The 24,185-nt window shown below is 42.1% G+C and overlaps 1 protein-coding gene across 1 annotated transcript in view; it reads right to left on the bottom strand.

Moving 5' to 3' along the window:
• LOC133019494 (F-BAR and double SH3 domains protein 2-like) overlaps positions 1-24,012 on the bottom strand; it is a 31,389-nt gene extending 7,377 nt beyond the window's left edge. Inside the window, exons 1-12 of the mRNA XM_061086000.1 lie at positions 23,808-24,012; positions 20,204-20,301; positions 16,530-16,575; positions 11,559-11,635; positions 11,160-11,304; positions 9,750-9,883; positions 7,115-7,169; positions 6,903-7,031; positions 6,696-6,818; positions 4,604-4,699; positions 1,707-1,823; positions 432-530 (exon numbers count right to left, since the gene is read on the bottom strand). Coding sequence (XP_060941983.1) covers positions 432-530; positions 1,707-1,823; positions 4,604-4,699; positions 6,696-6,818; positions 6,903-7,031; positions 7,115-7,169; positions 9,750-9,883; positions 11,160-11,304; positions 11,559-11,635; positions 16,530-16,575; positions 20,204-20,301; positions 23,808-23,828 — 1,140 coding nt within the window. The 5' untranslated portion in view covers positions 23,829-24,012. The remainder of the gene's footprint in view (positions 1-431; positions 531-1,706; positions 1,824-4,603; positions 4,700-6,695; positions 6,819-6,902; positions 7,032-7,114; positions 7,170-9,749; positions 9,884-11,159; positions 11,305-11,558; positions 11,636-16,529; positions 16,576-20,203; positions 20,302-23,807) is intronic.
• Positions 24,013-24,185: the final 173 nt, after the last annotated feature.

Here is a 24,185-nt window from a genome sequence, read left to right as displayed (position 1 = left end):
GAGAAACAGGAGATACGACAAACTCATCAGCTCGAGTATCAGCTTCAGTGTTTGACTTTTCACAGTTTGGGTTGATTCAGTTTGTTTCAGCTGGTGTGAACGCTGGCAAACCCAATTGGTCTTATTATAACTGGTCATAAAATTCAGCTTCAGATTCAGTTGAGTTGTTTGGTCCATTCCAGCCCAAATTAATGTAATAAAAAACTGACAAATAAACCTAAATATCTGCAGATTATTCTTTTTCATTAATTCAACTAGTCCACACAGCTTTTCTCTCTTGACCCTCACGTTTCATTTCAGCTTTTTCACCAGTAGGTGGAGCCCTGGGGCAAACTTCAGCTATAAGATAGCGATTGAGTAATCAGACGTCTTCATAACACACATGTCTGCACACAAACAAACACACAAACAAACACACACACACACACTACCTCTGCCCTCCGAAGACTCTGTCTGGCCACCTCCATCTTCGTTTCCATGTCACTGTTGTTCTGCTCCGACGGCTCCTGCGTCCCATATTCCTCCAGAGCCTGAGAACAAATCCCAGCGTGAAGAAACAACAACAACACAGTGACAACAGTTGACAATTAAAGACCACCATCCAAAAATCTAGTAGGAAAAAAAATGCCTCTGGAAGGAAACCGTCCAAACACAAAAGCCTCTGAAGGAGTGTGACTCATTTCCTTGTTTCTGGAAACACGAGGGTTTGATCCTGGTGAATTGAAAACATGTTTCTAATTTTGACGTTGTGCTAAAGATTAACTTTAAAAAACTGTGTTGTAGTTTCCCGTCACGGAGGAAGATTGTATGTCACGTGGTTTTGATGATGAACTCTTGAGCCACGTTCAATAGCTTCATTGTCTTCTGCTTCACACACTTTCGAAATGATTTTTATGATCTGCAGGTTTATTATCATCACACTGAGCGACCTCGCTGCTTTACGGTAAAAGGACAATTTCCAGTTCCGTGACAAAAGACACCGGTCAGTCATTAACACGTAGTTAAACTGGAAGATTACAGTTTACAGTAATATTACAAGACACAGCATTATGACTCAGACACATTACTACATTTCAATTTCTATATTTTAGGGGTTAAAAAAAGGACACATTGGTCTTAGGTTTTGATATTATAAATATATTTCTTAATTGATTTAATGGGATTTATTAATAAAATGTTGTTTCCACCGTCACCGTTTATGTCGCCACAACTTCCCTTCTGTTCCTTGTGCGTTGTTTCAAGGGAATTAGGAGGAACTGCTTCCTTGTAGAATCAAGGTCAACACAGCTGGTTCTTTTCTTTACAGCTTTGCACTAAGTGATTTGTTATTTGCCGGAAACAGACAAACACTTTGTTGCCTGGAGGCGTCAGATTTCGGGACCGGGAGCACGAACAGCTTTACTCTAACAAAGTTTAGATTAAAGATACTTCAGGCTGCTTTCCTGAATTCCTCGTTTTATCCACTTCTTCTTTTCCAAATCGACTAACAAAAGTCTATGTATGCTTGTATCTAGTAGCATTAATTCTCTTTCAATCATTGCTCTAACCGAAGCATTTGTAATCTTGTAAAATAGGAACTATCAGATAATTGACCTTTGGCAGACTCTGACTCATGTATTCTAATTCCCCTTTTAAATACGCCAATGAATACAAATTAAACAAAGGCAGCCTGCTGTCATTAAGTGAGAGTGTGATCTTGGTCTCACCCGCTGTGTGTGGATGATGCTCTTGTACTCTCGGGCCACACGGCTCGCCCACTTCCTCGCCTCCTTGTCCAGGCCGTGCTCCTCCGACGTGCCGCTCTCTTTCTTCAGCTGCATCACCTTCGAACACAGACAGAGAAACAAACAAGTCAGTGAAAGGAGATCAGACACAGGAGGTCACAAATAGACCATAACAATACTTCACCAAGATACAACAACAACTTCAGAAGGGTAAAAGGAAGAGTGTTGAGCCAAAGAAAGAAAAGAACAAGGTGGTTTTTCACAGTAAAAATACTTTGTGATGTAAATGACCTCACACAGAAACAACTCCTCCTGTCTGAGGCAATTATAACTCAAATTAAATATTGCTTAATGCATTTGTATTCAGTGCCGTGACCCACCAGAGCACCTTTAAAAAGGCCCTTGTGTTTTCCTAAATGCCACCAGTGTGAGTTATATTTACCATTGCTGTTACGCCGAGGCAGCAACTTCCTCTTTTCATATTTCACGGGCCAAGTTTGAAAAGCGCGTTGTAAAGAAAGACACTCACAGGACTGGAGCCTGAATGGAGTGTTTGTCTCACCGAAAACATTTGACATAAAATAATCTTTCACCTTTATGAAACCCTGAAGTCCAATAATATAAAGGCATCATCATAATGTGAGCGGGAGGGAGAAAAATCTCTTTACACCGAGAAACATTGAGAAACCTCACATCTCCAAATGGATTTAATTTTTCAGCAGGAAAAAATGCTTCATGTAGAAAAGTACAAATCTTTAACGCTGCACGATTGATTTTTGGTTCTTTCAGGGCACGACTGACATGTGGAGTCCGGCTCCTGGTCACCTGGTAAACCTAAGGCCAATGTTTACTGTCTTTTAGCTCAGTGTTTGGTCTCTACCAGCTGTCGAGGGAGATATCCATCTATTCCGATGCTAAACCCCCCAGTGTTCACCTCCTTCTCTCTGCCTGAGTCTGTCTGCTGCTTGGTGCAGGTCAGGTGGTGAGCAGAGGGGTTTGGACATTTCTCAACAACAACAGCTGCGGTTGAAAAAAGAACCAAAACAAGCAGGACAACAAAACTCAGTGTGAAGCTCCACAGAGCAGGAAGTTGCTCCTGATTCAAGCTAATCACTACAAATGATCTTTGCTTTAAGATTAAATCACATCATCACTATTTAAGTGAAGATGTTACCACATGAAAACAGCAGCGTGTCTGTGTGTGTTTGTGTGTGTGTGGTTGTGTGTGTGTGGGTGCATGGAGGGAAAAGGTTGGGGTGGGGAGGTCAGTGCACTCTGATGAGGCCCACTCACAATGCCTCCTTTTCACAGATGGGCCGTTCACAGGGCCCGGCCCACCTCCTGCCCCTCCCTCCCAGTTCAGCTCTATTCCTTACCGGATCCCTCTGTCTGGTGTGAGAGGTATGGAGGGGAGGGAGGGAGGGAGGAGAGGGAGGGAGAGAGGGAGGGAGGGAGGGAGTGACGGAGGGGGAGAGGCAGGCTAGGCTCTCCACCGCTAATGTTTTCTTTAGGAACAGGCTGCTGCTTGTTTGACTTCCAATGAAAACAACGCCAGCGTTTGCAGTTTGAACAAATTGTCCAGTGTTGTCCAGCGAAGCGGAGGAACCAGCGCGGAGGAGAAGAGGATCCGTGGAGTCGGTGCAACTGGAAAAGACGTGTGTGTGTGACACCGACTGCATCACGTTACATGTGTGTGCAGCAGCAGTCAATAAACCACCGGCCGATATGCACACGAGGGCGTCTCAATAAAACGTCTTTAGACTTAAGTTTGTGAGGATATTTAACATTAGATTTATAGAGGGCAAAATATACAAAAAAATGACCAGTGGGTGAAGAATAGTTTAAAATAGATTTTATACTTCATGAGAAGGCCATACAGGTTTTGGTGAACAGGTGTAAAAGTGCAGAGCAGGACAGATTGCACTTAAATCAAGCCCACGACTGCATGATGCAAATGTCACAAACAAAACCCAACTTTTATAACCCGTAGGTATTTAGGGAAGGCAGCTGTTAGGGGCAGATTGATACGACCACAGCAGGAGACTGAGGCTAAATTAAAAATAAGACCCACAATGGGGCTTCTTTAGCACCGGGCCTGTTGATTCCGGTACTGGTGAGAAATTTCTCATTCGGTAAATTCCAGGTTTAAGACACAGACCCTTGAATCTTTCTGAGCCTGAGTTGAGCACAAAGTATTTTACTACTCTGGAAATAAAACAATTTCCACTGTGTCACGACCATCGAGATTTGAATAGTGGATTTACGTCACTCCTACCTGGAGTGATGCATCTGGATGGATGACATTTCACTGAGGATTCTTTTATGAGTCGACTCATGGAAATGACCGGGGGGGGGGGGGGGGCTGCACTTCGTCATGTAATGCTGACATCAGCCTGAACAAGGTTTGACTAAACAAACAGCAGTTTACTATGACTGTTATCGACTCTTCCAGATAACGATTCAAATAGAACCACATAGATTTGTTTAGAACTGGTCAAAGTTCACGTCCTGTTGTGAATGAGATCACTGCTAAAAAAAAAAAAAAGCCTGAGAGCTGAAACACAGCAAATGTATTTCTACACAAAACCTCCTGTGTATATTCATCGGGTTTTCAGGAAAGACTTAATTACAAGAATCACGTGCGAGTCAGAGGACGAGATCAGTGTGTAGTCTGTGTACTTAACGCTTTCTAAGAACAATTTCAAAGGAAAACCTCATTATATTTTACATTTGTCCATTGATAATTGGCGTTAAACAAAGTAAAACATCAGTAAAAGACAATAACTAATTAAAAACAGGGTTTTGGGGTCAGTTCATACAATTTCTGTGGATGCAGATGTATTTATTGTGAATAACAAAAATAAATGTTTAGAACTTACCGTATCTGTGTCGCTGGGCTGGTACAAGAAGTCCGGAGCCTTTTGAAACATCGGGTTCTTCTCTGCAAACAGCTGCTGGTGAAACTCCTGAACAACCTGCGGAAAAAGATAAGGAACATACTTGAGTTTTATTTCAAATCACTCTAATGATGTTGTACTTCCGTCAGGTGACTTATCCACATTTTGTCTTACTTTTAATTATCTTGAAACCTGTAGTAACTCCTGATCTGTAAGTTTATTATTATCTCTGTTATATTGAAACATGTCAGTAGAATGTAGAAGTGACCGTGTGTTCACAGGTTCTTCAGATAAAGAGGAACAAAGGATAAATATTCATAATAAACTTCCTTCATGAAAAAAACAAACAGCAGAACAACCTCACTTAGACTTATCAGTTCTGTTATCAGTTCTGTTATTAGTTCTCTTATCAGTTCTGTTATTAGTTCTGTTATCAGTTCCTCGTTTAGTGTCTTTACAGTCTTTATCTTTATTCATGTGTATCTCATCCAACAGTAACATTCTATTGTTTCCTATCAGAGACATTATTATACTTTTCTCACGACATCAGTTTGATGTTTTGTCAGTTTGTTTGCATTCTGTTCAGAATCTCTCCAGATACATGACGAAGATGAACTGGTTACTGCATCAGTCATAACTGAAATATTCATATATCAGGGTTTCCCAGGGAAAATAAGAAGAACTCAAACTGGTGTGGTGTCACTGGACTTTACTTCCACTTTATCAAAGTGAACCAAGAGGTCACAGAGGTCAATACTGACACACAGAGAACTACACAGAGCAACAAAGTTCTCTGGAAGTGACAAGTGCATGATAACACCAATCGAATTAAAGCAAAACATTATCCCTATCATCAGAGAGTTTTTATTCACTGCCTGGAAAACACACGAGAGCTGTTACGTTCCCATTGGACCAGTGGAACCAGAGGAGGAGAGTGTATTGGGATTTACAGTAGATGTGTGGTCAGGTGAGAAAGATTCTGAAACTGATTGAACACGACGAATTAAAAGGATTGAACATTTTCACGGTGGGAACTAATCAACATGTCACATTACACAGAGCACACGTCAGGTCACTTTCAGAGGGTTTGTGTTGACACAGGAAGCACATGGGCTGAAATGTGAACTCGGCCGAAAACCACTGCTTCCTTCTCTCTCTCTCTCTCTCTCTCTCTCTCTCTCTCTCTCTCTCTCTGTTGAGATGACCTGAACAGAACAGAGCGACAGAGGCCGGCGGCTCGAGAGCTTGTAACTGAGGAGCGCCGAGTAACTCAAACCAATTCAATTAATTAGCAGTGGGTGAGGCAGAGGAGTCCAGCTCCTCTGATGTTTACACTGACACTGAGTGATACCACTGATCCAGGATCTATATATGGAACAATATCAGCCTCAATAAGCCTGATCAAATGATGATTCTTAACCGTTTTGTCCTCCTGCACTTTCACCACATCAGGCTCCAACAGTCCCAACATTCAGTTGCATAAGTGAGTAAAAACTTGAGTGTGTAAATGCAAAAAAAAATATTTGATTGCAGCGTTACAACAACCGGATGAATAAAAGGCCAGGATTTGCTAAGCTCTGCTGCACAACCCGTCTTTCACCACTTACACCAAGAAGCTACTGCCTACACACTAGGGACGGGAATCGGCAGGGACCTCCCGATACGATACTATCACAATACTTATGTGGTGATACGATATGTATTGCGATTCTGATAGTATTGCGATTCGATATTACGATTTCCTGGGATTTCTTTTGGTTATTCTTTTTTTTTTTTAAATACTGGACCATGGAAAAATGTTGAATCATTCCTTCAAATACAACACAGTCAAATGCAAAATTTGTTTGCAAGTAGGCGATACAAAGCTAGTGCTTGGGTATGTTTAGATTCTTGTGCAAAAACAAGAGCTGGTCAACATGCTCTGGGGCGATTTGGGAGGCAAGAATCGCAATTTGTAACTGAATCGATTTTTTCCCCCATCCCTACTACACACAATATCCAATCTTGGGAACTGAAGAAATGTTCGAGCCCTTCACATTAAGCAGCTGTTGAGCAGTGGAATTTAAGGACTTACCCCATTTGAGCTGCTCAAGATCTGGTTGAAGGTGTTGTGCACCGCCTGGTAGGTCTCCAGCTCCGTCTGAGACAGTGACACCAGGTAATCTTTGACCTGCTCATAAATTCTGCCGTCTAACACCTGCAGACAGAGATATGTTTAAGGTTCAGAAGTGTGCGTCTTTGTCCCAGCCTCCAGCAGCCGACTCTGAGAGCAGCTCCTCACCTTGATGCAGTCCGTGAGGTCGGTGTCGTAGTAGCGCTGCTGGTGAACGTTAGCGGCTGCTAGCGTGAGAAGGTAGTCGTTCCTGGCGTGGGTGGCTTTGGAGTTGCACTCGCTCCTCTTGGCTTTGAGCTGGAACACAAACGTTCACACTGTTGGCTGAGTGCAGCAGCAGAATGTGCAGCAGACTGACTGTGGATGTAAAGATCTCGTACCTTCACGCTCGCTCTCTGCAGACTGGACCTGGACTGGAAAAGACTTAACTTTGACCTGAACAGAAGAGGAGACAAAGGACCATGACTCACATTCCTCGATCTCAGTGAACAGTGTAATTTCTCTTTTCAGCTGGAGTTTTGCATATGAGCAGTAAATGGAGGAAAGACTGTTCATGTTATAATGTAATCAGGTCGACAGAAGGTGGAGAGGGAGAATAAATGAAGAAGCTTTAAGAGGCAACAAAAAGCAGCAGGTTTACATGGGATTCAATTTAAGTTCACAGCTGAATTCCTTCTTTCTGTTCAAGTTTTGGTGACGTTTCCTATTTAACTCCCATTTAACTTAATCTTAATATTATAAATATAACAGGCTGCACGTGGGGACAACAGGGAGGAAACCCTCGTTCTGACCAGAAACTATTTTGATGATTTATTGTTTTATTGACTCGTGTGTGAGAAATTGTTGTTTTTTCTTGCTGCAACTAAATAGTGAAATGAATATAAGTCATCAAAATTGCTTTTGCTAAGTTAAATGGAAGAGTTATTTAAAAAGAATGAACAATATCGAACATGCAGATTTAAGGTTAATCCTGGTCTCAGATTCCTCCGGGAGACAGACGATTTCTCAGTCGTGTATCTGTAGGTTACTGAGTTAGTTGTATGTTTATACATGTGAAGGACAAAGACTTTCCACAGGGACGGTATCGGAGCAGCCGGATGAAAGGGGAGATCAGCACCTCGAGTGATACCTTCTCGCTTCTAAAATAACTCCATCCTAAGATACAGTCAAACTGACACCGACAGAAAAAGGCGTCTGGACGTCGACAGACATTAAGTCGGTTTCCACTGCTGAACCTGGGACTGTTTGTTAAACTCATACACTTTAGTTCAGTGAAGGGAAAGCGCTGCTCTCTCAGTCTATCACATCTACAGCTAAAATATGAAGGACAAGTTTCCAAATGCAAATAGTTCAGAGTAGTCTGATTACTGACCTGCTGCTTTTAAACACAGACTTTCATCAATTAGGTCACATAAGTGTGATGAGGATGCTTTTATGGACATGTCAGCACTTACAGATTGCAGCACACAACCAGGATAGGTATGAAAACTGTTCTATGGACATAAATGAGAAATATGATATCTTTCCAGAGATTCTTTCCTATTTCCTTTTTTGTAAATATGAATTTCCTGCAAAGATAAACAGCCTAAAGTCTGTGATAAAGGAAAAACCTCGTCAGTGGACAGATCATACCTCCAGGGAATCGAGGCGTCATTCCCGACATTTGCATAATGCCGCTGGTCTGACACGCCCCCTAACAAAGCCAGGCTGACAGTTCCTACACACGCTGGAAGGGGTTAACCTTTTCAAGTAATAACAGCGTTTCAATCGACAGACATTAAAAAGTTTCAGACGCTCACACCTTGAAGTTCACATTTGTACCCGTGTGTGTATGTGTATGTGTGTGTGTGTGTGTGTGTGTGTGTGTGTGTGTGTGTGTGTGTGAACATAACAAGCCCGGCCACTCCACTGAGTAGTATTTGTAGTCTTAGAAGAGAAGTGCCAAACCAGCTACTAAACCTTTCCAGGAGAGAAAACATCAGCGAACTGGGCCCGGGCTCCATAATAAACTTTCCTGACGGGTAGAAAAATGTCTGCAATGCGGTGAGTGGAGGTGCCAGCGGTGCACGGTGTGCCAGGACCGAGTGTTGAGAACGAGAGGGAGAAGAGAAAACTCTCTCAAACCGGCGGCTACACTCCGGCTGCTGTTTGACTAACGACCATATTCACGATCAATTAGTCCCCATGACCTCACGTGTCACTGAGTGTTACCTCACGTCTGGGTTTGAACGTCACCACAGAATGATGCTTGAACTCTTTTGATATTTCCCAAGTAGGAATTATGTATTCTGCTTCCATAATATTCACATTTGCTGCTTATAATATATTAAACTGAATATTTTTGCATTATTATTTGTGCTTTAAGGATTTTTCTTGTCCATGTTTCACTATTTTCTGATGTTTACAAACCAAACAATCAGTTCATCAAGAAAAAATAATCCAAAAAGTTAATTGATCATTCTTATAATTGTGAATTTAAACCATACCTAGCATTACTTCTCAATGCAGTATATGGGGTTCATACACATTTTGACCAATGGATTTCCATGACTTTTCCATGACTTTTCAATAACTTTAAACCAAATTTCCATGACCGAACATTTTGTGAAATCTCAGTGTATACGCAAAAAAGTGACAAAATGTAGTATTCAAACTAACAATGAGAATTCCAAGGCATGCAGTATACCTTAAATGACACAAACCCAAGTATGCCTGCTTACATTTTGAGAGTATTTCTTTAAAAGCATATGAATTATTTAAAACTCAGCGTAAAGAACGACATGAAAATATGAATATAACAAATTTCCATGACTTTTCCAAAATTTTGGGAGATTCTTTTTTTCCATGACTTTTCAAGGCCTTAAAATTCCATGACTTTTCCAGGTTTTCCATGACCGTGCGAACCCTGAGTATATATATAAAAACCCTTTTAATCTGAACTTCTTGTTTCACACGCAGCCGTCGAGACAAAACTGAAATTATTTGCTTGCACATTTTGAGTCGTCTGGGTCGTACTTGGCGTCCAGCTCTGCCTTCTCTCTCACAGCCTGTGCCATCGTCTCATTCTCCTGGTATTTCTTCCTGCTCTTCGTCAGCTCCTTCACGGAATCCTGCAGCTCGGCTTGGACCACCGTCAGCTGCTCGATGCACTGAGGAGGGAAAGTTGGAGACACGGGGAACAACAAAATAAGGGAAAGAGATGTATGCAAATTTAAAAATTCCTAAAATGCAAATATGCAAAACGCCTCTTGATCGTATCGGCAGCACGTAGGGTGCACGCCATGTCACGTGTTGTACAGGAGCCATGATGGCATCTCCTGAAATGTGAGGGTGAACAAGAGCAGCTTTGTGGGCTGAAGGCAGCGGAACGTGTCCGGCAGAAACCAGAGAGCGGCTCTGGGTGGTGGAGGTGGCCCCAGAGCTCGTGACCAGGGAACAGGCTTCACCTCCAGACAGTGTTCAGATTCACACACAGTCGGCTGATCATTAATGATGAGGACAACGACTTCTGCCCTCAACTGACATGGCATTTATTGCTGTTTATCAGTAATGCACACACGATGGTTCCACTGGAAGTGACACTGAGCAGAGGACAAAGAACATGAACATCTGTAGAGTATAATGATCCGTATGACCTTCCTCAGAACGTGTAATGCCACGTTCCAGTTGCTCCGTTACAACTCCGGTTGACGTCCAACATCAACAGGACATGTTTAGGTGCATTAATTTAGAATTTGTGCGTCATGCATCATTAATGCACATTTACAGCTCATTCCGACGTGTTAGCAGTTAAGGTTATTTTTTAAAAGTCCTGTTGACCCTGAGGAGTGAGCGTCAGAGTCAGACTTTTGTTGTTAACCTGCATTTATGTGGATTGTGTCAGATAATGTCAGGATCATAAAATAAGGATTTTATCAGTGCTTGAGATTGGCAGCTGATACACAGGAAATATACCAACTGCAATCAAATCACTGTGTTACGCAAGTGCAGCTTCCCGGCCAGGCTCATAACTTGGTATTATCATATAACTCAATAAATGAAATGTATCTCAAGTACAGAAATGTTGGTAAAGATGCTGTCATCATTCTACAGCTTGTCCACTTGAGTGTACTGACACGTTTGTGGTTGGGTTTTCTGGACACTAAGCACAGAAACTAACTTTGTCCCAGTCGAACGCTGGGCTCAGATCTGGGACATCTGTCCTCCACTAAGCATCAGATGCCAGCTGCAAATGTTTTCAAGGGGAACTGAATCATAATTTCCAAAACAATGTCAGAATTAAGTTTCAGAAACTGTCTTGTGAACGTTAGATTCAAACCAACTTCTCTCTGAATGACGTCGGTGGAGCTGTGTGCGTGTTTGTGTGAATAAAAAGGAAACAAGCGAGTGAAACCTGAGCCGAGTCCTAAGCTCGACCTTCATTACCTTCCTCAGCTGCTGCTCCTTCTGCAGTCGGGCCGTCTTGGCCGGATCGGCAACCTGGACTTTGTAGTTGTCACAGGTGCTGATCCTGGACTGGGTGACCTGCACTGTGCCCTCCAGATAGGCCCTCCACACACAATACATGTTCCTAAACACATACACAAAAACATACAGGTTCTTTCAAACAGCTTTAACTTTTATTTCTAAGAATTATGACACAGACATTTCATTTCCTATTTTTACCTGAACAACAGTGCAAAAACCTCAAGATAAAATAGATGTAAGAGTCTTCTTTCTTTCTTTCTTCCCTAAAATAAATATTCGATTTGACGGAGATGTCATGTACCCCCGAGAAAATATCAAAATGTACAGAGTTCCAACTGTTCTGTTTGTTGACGTTACCTGTGGTCATCTGGTTCCCCGGTCAGACTGTCGGGCCATTCCCTCTTCAGATACTGATTTGCCAGTTTCTGCAGCGCCTGGAAGAGAAGAGGAAACAGACCTAAGCGGTGACGACCTTTCACCTTTGACACCAACACACATTTCCTGTGTCTCATCTTCACAAAGGGACGCGCTGAAGAAGACTGTGACCCCTCGTGACCTTGTCACATAAACCACCGGGGCAGCAGGACCATGGAGACAGAAGCACGAGGAGACGCATTTTGTTCTTTTCTCGACACACAGGGTAGAAATAACAAGGTTCCTGATCCAACACAACAAACTTATCTAAAACCCACACATTAAAAAGTGTTTCTTTCTCCAGTCAATTGGCCTCTCAGTGCGATTCAATGCTGCCCGGCCTCGTTCACCTGTCAGCCACAGTTTACTTTAGAGGCTTCGCTCACTCGCTGAGCTTTATGCTGATGTCGGCTCTTTTTTGGAAGAAAAATGTACTTCACTTCTACCACATTCACCCTGGGAGATATATTAGGTTGCTCCGCCTCTGCCAGCAGTGAGGTTAACCTTTGAGGAATTGAAATAGACAGACAGAGCAAATAGCAGGAGAACAGAAAAAGGATGATACGTCTGGTGTTTCTGACTGAATGTTAGGTATGTGACAGAAACGCACTTATGGTGGACGTATTTTTAGTAATGTCCAGGTGATGCAAATGGGAGTGGCTTGCAAGTTTGACTGATATAAATAAAGATGTTGCTATAGGTTACAAGACTTTGTTTACCAGAAACAACCACCTGGCTCGATTTAAAGGAGAATTTTCAGTTTTTCTTTCCTCTTACATAGTTTTTATGTGAATGTAAAAGTTCTGCAAAGTTAAAAAGTCAGAGGTAGCTCCTCTCCGCCACAGAAAGCACTGAGGCTGCTGGGAGAGAGAGAGAGAGAGAGAGAGGAGCGAGAAGAGCGAGGGAAACCACCATGTGGAAATATCACCACCGGGTTATAAACTTGTGACAACACTGGTGTTACAGATTAAACCGGACATTTAACCATAAGTGACGTGTGTTGGCTCCGTGTCGGTGCAGTGTTCACAGTGAGGGCTGCCTCTCTCTCCTGCTGAACTTGAAGTTGTGTACCATGTGTTGAGTTTGCATCTTCTCATCGTGTCTGCCTGGGTTTTGTCGCCCCAGTAGCCCCAGCTTCCTCCCACAGTCCTAGGATTAGGGCTGGGCAAGTTAACTCGTTTTAATCGAGTTAACTCAAGTGATGAGTTAACTCGATTGTTTATCCGCCAATTATTTTCTTTTTTCCTGTTCTGCAGCAGTCAGCAACAGACTTTCACAAAATAAAAGCCTGACCTTCACAATAAAACAATAAATAATCAAACCTGAGTTAATGCGAGATAAAATAATTAATCGAGTTAACTCATCACTTGAGTTAACTCGATTGAAACGAGTTAACTTGCCCAGCCCTACCTAGGATATATGCAGATTGGGGGTTTGGGTTATTTGGAGATTCTGATAAGAAGCAGTAACCACGCGGGTGCAGCCGTGTACGTTAACTGCATCGGGCTTTGGTCGGGTTCAGTACGTTCTTTAAGTCCACTTCAGAGAGATTAAAATATGTAGGAAAAGTTTTGGTTCACTTGATATGGATGTGGTAGTTCGATATACCCCAAAAAGGAGCCGTGAAGGAAATTAGTCCATCTATCCGTCCTCTGTCCACAGTGAAAAGACAACCCTGTTCTGCTGAACTCGTTGGTCGTGGTGATCTTGGTGCCAGAGCTTCAAAGCTGCTACAAACCGGCCATTGTGGCGCTTGGAGAGAGAGAGGGGGGGGGGGAAATCGCCAAACTGAGCTAGCATAGCGGACGCGCCTGAATAGTGAGAAGGGGACAAGGGGAGGTGGAGGGAGGGATGCGAGGACGGCAGAGGAAGAGCGGCACAGAGGAGGACATTTTATCACACTTGTGTGATTTGAATAGCAATCGGCTAATGGCTGAAGCAGCTTGCAGGTGTAAGAGACCCAGAAAAAGGCGGGTGAAGAGATGTTCAAAAAAAAAAGGAAGAGGAGGGGGGGGTCGTAACGAGAGGGAACGAAGTGTTCCAGAGACACTCTGACCCACTTTGATTCAACCATTGGCAGCTGTTGGATCCCAGTACTGCCCCAGTACAGGGGTGGCTGGTCCGGCTCTCTGTTGAAAGGGTCACAGTCCGGAGCCCGAAGGAATATGATTCTAATAAGGTTTCTATGACTAATTAAGCTGGTGGCGAGGAGACTCGTCTGGCTTCTACCTGCCTACATCCAAAGGTTTATCCCTCTTCCACTAATCTGATATGTAACTGAGTAACTCCTCTATGAGTTAGTTACTTCTATCAGTCACACTCGTTAGCAGCAGCTCTCCTCTTATGGATCTGAGCTCAGCAACTTGGTTTAGAAACCTTGTGGGGTCCCAAGGATCTGTTTTAAATCAGTATTTGGCTAAAGTTACCTGTAAGAACTATTAATGCTCATTATACAAACATTAGTTTTACAGTCTTGGAATATTTTACAAAGTGAATGTCCACAACTTGAATTTAAATGCAAATTTAGAATTTATTTAAGAGTAAATACTGATTTACAAGGGCAATGCAAACAGCAGGAATAAATTCTGATTAGTAATGTGATTAGAGAGTTGGCTCTTGGGTCTTTGTAACGGTTCCCTGGTCCCGGAGCACAGGAGATCCACAGAGGAGCCGAGGCAGCGGGTGACTAATTGATCCCGTAACTCGCAGCCAGCACAACTCAGACACACACAGCACCATTCAAACTAACGAGGCATGTAGTTAATACAATTTTCTTCCATTTCAGTGAAGCAACCAACAACTATTTTGATTATTCATTAATCAAATGATCATTTTCTCATTAATCAACTGTCACAAATTGAGAAAACGGCCCCTTTGCACCCCGGAGAGCCACCAGAACACATTCATTCAACTTCAAAAGTCTTCTCTTCCTTGTCTGCCTATAAACCAGCTGATAACGATACAGCTGCCGGACACATGTTAACAATTTGAAATAGACAATGTAGCCAATCAGGAATTAGTCTACGAGGGAGTGTGCCGCAAAAAAAAGGAACCCAGACATCGGCTCGACGGATGGAAATAATTACAGATGCATTATTCTTCTGGATCAATCAGTTAAGTTTTGTACGTCTGCCTCTCTGTTCTTCTGAGACAATCTTTCATGCAAGGTGACACGACTACATGAATCCGGACGAGAATCATTAATAATGTACAAATCGGTATCAGAGATTTTCAACAGCAAGAGTCAGACGGTGTTTATGCTTCGTTTTGTACTAATGAGTGAAAAGCTTTATGATCCATCAAGACTTTGACAGGCTCCAGTAAATTGAAGATGTGTGATTGACCTCCTGTGTGTTTCATTAAAAAAAGACCAGCAATGAAACATCTAACAACTCCAGAAATCTGTCTTATCCGTCTGTGGTTCCTGACAAGTGTTTATTTTATCGGCTTCACACTTGGCATTTGTGCTGTTCATTCAATTTTAATACACTTTTAAATAAACAGTATATCTGGACAATCAGTCCTCTCCTGCTGCTGATTCACCGGTGCACCTCCACTGATCAGCTCTCGCCCCCGGCTCTACACTTCAGTCTCTGTCTGATCGTCCTGTTTGCCAAAGCAGCCGTAACACTACCGCAAACCTCAAGTTGTGGTTTTGTTTTTCTTTCATAACTTCCTGAGCATCATTTCATCTTGTCTGATTCTCCTGCTTCCTCCGCCTGCACCGCTCCACCGGCAACTCTGGCTCAACTTTCCAAACATTCACCGGACCAAATATTTAGTAAAACTGTTTTTTTAACTTCAACTTCAACTTTAAGGCTATAGGTCCACGTATGTTGAACTCTCAGGGTTCATACACATTTTGACCAATGGATTTCCATGACTTTTCCATGACTTTTCAACAACTTTAAACCAAATTTCCATGACCAAACATTTTGTGAAATCTCGGTGTTTACATGCAAAAGTGACAAAATGTAGTATTTAAGCTAACAATGAGAATTTCAAAGCATACAGTATACCTTAAATTACTCAAACGAATGAGACAATAGTTTGATTGAGGTCTTTGTCTGTTGAAACCCATGGCATGTACTTTTCCATTTGTAGCCAAGCATGGTTAAATCTACACTTCCCTGGCATAGTGCATTATTCCGCCTGATTCCCCACCGAACTTTTCAATCAGTACGAGTATGACATTTCACAACATTAAATAACTAATTAAATCAAAAGTATAGGAAAAATTAACACTTGGACAGACTTCTACAATGACAGAAACCATCTTCCAGGGAAAATAACGAGATGGCAAATCAAAACTCTCAATAAACTGTACTTTTGGTCCCGATGCGGACATCCACATGGATTTCAAACCAGCTTCCAGGAACCAAAACAGACCAGACTCGTGTCAAATTGAAAACATAGCTATGAATAACTGTTGTTCGTGTTTGAATAACAAAGCCCGAATGCACATGTGCAAGCAGACGTGAGGTGGCTCGTTGGATAACGACAGACGTGCCCCCTCTCCTCACACCGGAGGTGGACATTCCACACGCGGCTGCAAAACCTGAACAGAGCCCAGGAGGAGCCGAGGACTTTCAGACGAGCGCTTGACGTCTCCAGGAAGCTGCGGGTACGAACAACACCGCGAGGAGGAAGCAAGCCGGCGGACCACTCTCTCTCTGTTGTGGGGTTTGCCTCTTTAGCTGGTTCCCACTCGGGAGTTATCTGGCCACAAGAGAACTAAGAGTTTTCTTTAGGCCCACATCCTGAACCCCCCCTCGGTCATATGGTGTCTTTGGACAATATCGTAAAAAGAACAACTGTATTTTTAGAAACGCAAATGACAAGGCAGCGCAGTGATGTTGTTAACAAGCGTCACTCGCACTGTGAGAAAAGACCAGCGAGTTCAGAGTCACTTACCTGGGCGTAGTCTCTCTCTACAGCTGCCCTCTTTTGGCTGAAAGTCCTGAGGAAAAGGAAAAAAGAGAACGTGAGCAATATGAACCTCAAATGACAATATATCTATATTAGGACAAAACATTATAAATAGACAAGATTGCAGATTTATCATGGTGGTTAAGAGACTTTTCTTTTTTTGCCCAAACCTACAAGTTATCCAAATCTTTATTTTCCAATTTTCTACCATATTTCTTGTGATACACTGCTGATCCTTCACGCTTGTATATGTTTAATGGTTGATTTCCTTTTTTTATTTATTTTATGGTTTCCTTTGTGCAATTAGCAAAACATGAGGAAACATGATGAAACTTTAGTATCTCAGAAACTATGCAGGCTACAAGAAAGAGACCTGGTGATGGTTTCTCCGTACTGAAGTGCTTCATAACTCAAAGATGGTAATAACCCTCATCGATTAAGCAAAATAAAAAAAGACTTTGGAATTGTTTGCTCAATGAGTCAGAAACATAAACTGCAAATAAAGACGGACGACACATCTCCACTTCCTCCCCACTATCTAGAAATGAAGCTATAAATTATTGTATATATTTATATTCTAGCAATCCCTCTCATTTGCCCTTTACTGTGATGATTAACATGGATAATTCTAATAATGCAGTTTTTAGCCGAGGACCAGATCATTGAGGCTCATCTTGTTAGTTTTACCGAGGCAGCAGCAGCTGAGGGATTTGCTTTCACTGCCTGGTCCATGACGGATTCTCCTCTGAAAGCTTGTGAGTTTATAAAGAAGCCCTTCTTGATCCTAACAGGCTGACAAAAATGCAGCTGGGAGAGTTTTAAAATAGCTGCAAATGTTTGGCTGCTTTCATAAATACATATAGAGAACGTGCTGAGAAATGTGAGGCATGTCGGAACATATTGTCTTTATGATGGTGTTTAACCGTCGCAGGCCTGATTTACAGTAGCAGCGACTAGTTGCTTGTTAAATTTACACAAAAGCCTAAGAAAAGAAAAGAGGTCATTGCCCTGGGAAACAACCAAATCATCATTAAGTCATTAAACATGTTGAGACTCGACTGCGATGCTCCACCCTGACTCGAAACAATCTGGCCTACTTCCTGGGAGCTTCCCTTTCTTCCTTCACTCCCTTCCTTTCCTCCACATTTCCAAAGGGTTCCTCTTTCACCAGCCCCCCCGCCCCGCTCCGGCTTCCTGTCATTTTCCCCAAATGGAGATTTCGCTGACGACCAGATGCCATTTCCAGTTTGCTGAATCATTTCTCGATCGGGGGGGGAGTGACCCTGGCGGATAGTGACCGGGCACGTGGAACATGGCGTCTGCCGAGCCTCCCACGACGAGTGATCTCAGGGCCGTCAGAACATCTGGCAGCTCGACGTGACCTGAACTTCCAGCTGTTTGGAGGTTCAGAGCTGCCACCAACCACAAACAGGAAGTGGGGAGCCAGAGGGCCGTCCACTCAACACAACACTAAGGCTGAATACACAGACACAACTTTTGGCTTTTCAACCTGTAAAATGCATCCCAACACAGTGTCTCAAGTAGGGTTGCAAAGGGGCAGAAAGTTTCCGGTAAATTTCCGGAAACTTTCCACGGGAATATTAAGCTCGGGAATTTTGAAAAAAATAAAATTATGCAAATTAAACGCTGAGCAATAAAAACATCATTCAAAACTCTATTTTAAAGATGTATTGAATGCAGCACACACTACACCTTGAATTTCAACCCTCCACTGAGCATTCTTCCATCACATGCACAGATAACTCCCAGCATGCTTCACTCTACAGCAGGGCTATTGAGGCCTGCTGTAGTGTGCAGGACTAGTCAGGTAAGTTTCCATGATATTACTGGGAAAATATATGAGCATGCTGATTGAGGATTGTTCATCTGTTCATCTAGCCTATTTCCATTCATTTATCCATCAATTGTAAAATATTTTCACAGACTATTCCAATTGTTTGGCTAACTATTTATATCTCTGGCATTGCATTAGTGTTTTTTTACAAACTTTTTTCTCATCTTATTCTACAGAACAATGCCACGTGCACTCTCTCATGTGTGGAGACATTTCACCCCATCCAATGTAGAAGGAAAGGCTGTGTACATTTGCAAATACTGTGCAAAGACCTATGTTAAGAATGACACAACGATGCAGAAGCATATAGTCAAGTGCCCAAAGTTTCCTCAGGGCTCAAATCAGCCTATGACACAACAAAATGTTTATATTTATGTCTGTATATGACAAGGTAAATACAGTTAGTATAAATTATCCACAAAATTTCCAGTTTATACCCGTTAATTCCCATGGAAAGTTTCCAACTTTGAATATTCCCGGAATTTTGCAACCCTAGTCTCAAGGGCCACCAGCTACTTTGCCTGACCCTCCGATTAAAAGACTTTCAGCAGCTATTCGCCTTTTTTTAGATTGTGGAACATCCCGTCTCAACGACTTGGATACGAGACTGAGAAGAAATATTTATTCACCCGTGTAAAAAAAACTAAATCAAAAGGAGAGATAGTGCAGAGTAAATCAAGTCAAGTATGTGGGAAAGCAAACTTCCTCTAATGGTAGGCGGATAACACTAACTGTCTGGCTTTAATTGAGTGTATGCATAAACAAGTCTAACCCTTTAATCAACTGCCGTAAGATGCTTTAACATTAAAAGGTCTAAATTTAATACGACAGAAGAGCACAGACAACTGGGACACATGATGAGGGGCTCAAAATCAATCAAAGAAAATTATCAACTACTAAACAAAACTATTCTGACTTCTGAAGAGCGATTTTCAGGAGCCTTTCCTGCAAGCACGAGTTTGACGTGAAACTGGAAGTATAAAAAAACGTCAGGATGAAAAATAGGAGCCGTACGAATAGAAGACGCTGACGAAGACGTCCAGTCCGAAAGACAATGAGATTCCAGAGCTTTTAAGATAAGAGTTGGCGCCGGTGTCGACCAAAACCATCGACTGTATTTTATGATGGACGAACTGACTGCTCGCTAAATATGAAACTAAAGCATCTCAACAGACGCCTAGTGGCTGGCTGTGATACAATATAGGTCCTAAACCCTGCCTCCTCCGTGTTATTAGACGGGACGCGGGCCATACTAGAGGTCAAAGTACACATCAAATACATTTTTCCCAAAAGGTTTTCTTCAAGTGTTCATGTTTCTGATAAACGTGGTATTAATGGTTTATTTGATTGTATGGAAATGGGGTGGAAGCTGAGACTGACTTGTGATTGGTCGAGTGTGTGAATCGACGGGACCTCGCTACTCAGGCTGCAGACTCCAAATGAGTAAGACTGCAGCTTTCACATTTGAGATATTACAGCTTCATTTCTGGACAGTAGGAGGAAGTGGAGACATCTGTATCTACAGTCTGTGACTAAAACACAGTTCCGCACTGGAGTTTATACGTCATGTCGCCTGCATGTTCCTGAAAAGGGCAAACGTTCACGTCTGAGAACAGCTGGTTGGAAAAGCAACCTTGAATTGATATTCTGCTTTTTACTGGAAGTGGTTTAATTTCATGTTTCACTCACATAAAGTGCTTCACTTGCGAGAACACCAGTCTAAAAAATGGTATAATCTTGTTAATACAATAATCTTCAATCCACTTGGTGAACTTGTGCTACAGCTCGACCTGTGCTTGCTCACCTCAGGTCTTCCAGGAGGTCACATTCTGCCTGATGTTTGATCTGTAATCTGCTCATCTGCTCGGCATGAGTGTGTTTCAGCTCCTGGGTGACCCGGACCTGAAGGAGAAGAAGAAGGAGAACATGAATTAATGCAATCACTTTTGAGAGTTGCGCATCTTTTCTTTTGGCTGACACACAGAGAACGAGGAGATTTCTCCCATTTTAAGCCGTTTGACAACCTATTCCCCACAGGTAGAGCGATGCCTCCGGGGGCCAGTGTTGATTCAGCTGAGCTCACAACTGGTGTTGGTGAAAACGAGCTGAGCTCATTATCACACAGCAGCTCTGGCCAGGTGAGAATCAGCCTCTGTGGGTTTCTAATTGGCCGTTAGATAAATTATGAAGTGCAGTGACCAGGTCTCGTTACTGACGACCGGCAGTGTTTTCTTTCCTTATTTCAATCAAATTAAAGTTAAGTCACATCAGCTGAAATTAGGCTAAAACATTCATTGCACACTATTTTCAGATATTAAGAAAATAAAAGTGCTTGTTTCACCTCCTCAGATGTGAGGATTAGATGCTTTTCTTTGACGACATGATAGTTAAACTAATTAGGGCCGATTGTCATAATTGATCAATCTACCATTTATTTTCTTCACTCATAAATTAACTGTTTCAATTAAAATATGACCGTATTAATATCCCACATCCCAGCGTCATGCCAAAAGTCTTGTTTTAAGTTAAGTGTCGTGTATGAGAAAGAAAAGACATCAAATCTGATGCAATAAGTTAAAAATCTAAATCCATTTTCAGAGGCTACTTTTGTTATATTTACATTGTTAAGCAAGATTTTGAAACCCAAAAGAAAGGAATACTATTTAGGCAAAACATTAGTTATAGGCTTCCATGCATGTCAGTGCAATGATGCGGCTAAATGATGAGCTTGATGGCAGAGAAGAATAAGATATATGAGGCTTTGACTGCACAGATTATACTTACACAGCTTTTTGTTAACAACAATAAACATATAGAAGATTTAACCTCCTGTAACATTCCCACTCTTTGCTCTTTCGATCACATGAGGAGCCGTCACAGCAGCTGCTGTCGGACGTCAACCTCGGGTGACAGCTGATATCTTTAAAGCTCTGAGCAGTCTGGCTACATGTGTTTGTCAGAAAGAATTTTGTCTTATTAAAATTAAAACATACGTACATTTTCAGTGAATAAATGATTAGAAACTATATAGATGATTGAATTATCTTTGAATTGAGTTTTATCTTTGTAATAAAACCAAATATTTACTTGTTCCAAACTTTGATTTGTAGGTTTCTGACTTTAAGATAAATTGGACAATTTCTCAAACTCCTCTTGGGTTTCAGGAAATGATTTTCTGATGTTTTCCAGAACAAACAACTGATGAATTCCAGGAAATAAAAAACATCCGACTGATGATGAAACTCAGATGATAAAATGACTGAGAGTTTAGTACAAAAAAACACAAGATTGCGACACATCTGCTTTAAAACTACTTTACATCTGATATGCTGGGGGTTCAGGTATATTAATTGGCTGAAGCTTGTTATTACCAAGTTATTACTCTCCACAGCAAGAGAGAGAGACCTAATAGTGAACTCTTCAAAATATTGTACACGTGGTAAAGAACCACATTAAGCTATAACATGATAATAAACAATTAATCAATGGGTTTGAAGCCACATGGGAAACTTCACTCATCCTTTCGTGTAAACAGCTCATGAAGGAGATATATATTCCATCTTTAATTATAAATCCATAAGTATTAGTGATTATTAGCTGAAGCATTATCTCTGTACAGCTGAGCTTCCACCTCCCTGACTATCTAATTGGCAGATGAGTTATGAAGTTTAATAATCAGGTCTCATTACTGACAGTGCTGTCACCAGGGACACATTTTCCACATCCTCATTATATTTACGACCCCAGACAATCACAACTAAAAAAATGGAGATGTAAATATTTACCACAGTGAGTTCCAGAGTTCACTTCCAGATTTTTTTAAAAGGTCAAATCCATAAAGTACACAAACAGGTAAATGTCAAATTATTCCACGGGACATAAACTGTGTAAAGACGCCTGCAGCTGGATCTGGAATCACATCTTCAAACTGTTTCTGCTTCAACTTCACGAGGAAGCGTTGATTCAATTATAGAATACTTTTAATAAGTAGATTTGAAGTATTTCTACTCCACAAAATCCAAATGTCCCAGAGCTACAACATTAAGGACAACACACAGAAAAACCTTCCAGTCCATAAATGCCTAACTTAATTATAGAATACTTTTAATACAACAAAGTAGATTTGAAGTATTTCTACTCCACAAAATCCAAATGTCCCAAAACGACAACATTAAGGACAACACACAGAAAAACCTTGCAGTCCATAAATGCCTAACTTAATTATAGAATACTTTTAATACAACAAACTAGATTTGAAGTATTTCTACTCCACACAGCCCAAATGTCCCAAAACTACAACATTAAGGACAACACACAGAAAAACCTTCCAGTCCATAAATGCCTAACTTAATTATAGAATACTTTTAATAAAACAAAGCATATTTGACGTATTTCTACTCCACAAAATCCAAATGTCCCAGAGCTACAACATTAAGGACAACACACAGAAAATCCATAAATGCCTAACATATCTTATTTGATTGTAATCAACATCAAACCCTTGGCAGAACGTCCTGGAGACTTTCTGTGCTGCAGAGCCATGTTATTGAAATATGATCCCACAGCAGCATTTTTTTCACACAGGACCAAACTCTGCCTCAGATTTGTGCTTCTGCGTTTGTTTCTGTTCCAAATCAAAACACGTCAAACTCTTTATTCCAACTATAGAATGTTCAATCTGCCTTTTCAAACTTTTTGGTACTTTTTTCCTCTTAATTGTACGAGGAAAAACGAACCTAGTCCAGAAATCTGCGGGTTTACAGTAACCGCAGCGGGAATCCAGCTTTCCTGACAGATAATGTGACTTATTTGATGTTTGTGACATAAATGTGACGTAAATCTAAAAATCGGCCACGTTAAAAACGCAAACTTTGATTGATTTGCGTGAAATCGTAACTTTTTAAACTTCCACAGTCGGAGCGCGGAGGGTAGCAGGAGCAGTGATATTTACCCGGACTCCAGTGCAGCTTCTCGGGGTGTTTGTCCCCCGATGCACCGCAACACTTCGGGGGAAATTAGTTTTGCAAAAACTTTGGATAACTTGGAGAATAGTTGTGCACTTTTTCAAACGCAGGTTCCCGTTAAAACGCGTGTATTTTGCCTGAAGTTTGGCAGGAGGAGAGTCGCTGGTGGGGGGGTACCAGGGGCTTGCACCGTTAACCGGAGCTTTTTCTCCCCCAAGAAAGACTCAGGCACATGGGGGAGTTTTCCCCAACAGGCTCCGGAGGAACCACCGGGAGCGAGTGGGAACCTCCCGGGGGAAACTCTGGATGTTTCCACCGGGGTATAAGACACCTCCAGCGGGGTCGTGGGAGCCAGCGGAGCCGCAACAAAGCGAGCACTTCCAGCCGTTAAACATGCAGCAGTTGGCCGTTAGCTCGCCAGGCTACAGCGGGAGAACCACTCACCTTCCTCGGCGGGGGCTGCATCCTCGCTGGGTCCTGGACATAAAACACCCACCCGGAGGACGAGAGGTTTATCCCGGGGAGGAAGAGGGAGAAAAGTTTGCGTGGCGGTCCCGGAGGAGGAAGCGGTTCGGGGGTTCGGGTTCGGATCAAGCGGCCATGGAGAGTCCGGAGAAGAGCGAGTTCAGTCCCGGTGAAAACATTGTGGCCCCGGGGAACAGAAAACACAGTGTGAAGCCCGGCACGGCACGGCAGCACACATCCGGTCACCAGAGTAAGAGCTGGGAGGCACTCAGGGACTTACTTCCGTAAACAATATTCACAATAAAAGCTCAGTATTGACAAAGTAAAAAAGGAAAAATTAAGTGTTTTACCATGAAA

Source organism: Limanda limanda, chromosome 14, assembly GCF_963576545.1.
Source record: "Limanda limanda chromosome 14, fLimLim1.1, whole genome shotgun sequence".
Classification (NCBI taxonomy): Eukaryota; Metazoa; Chordata; class Actinopteri; order Pleuronectiformes; family Pleuronectidae; genus Limanda; species Limanda limanda.
Note: the sequence above shows the minus strand (reverse complement) of the source record. Positions and strands in the feature narration are given on the sequence as shown.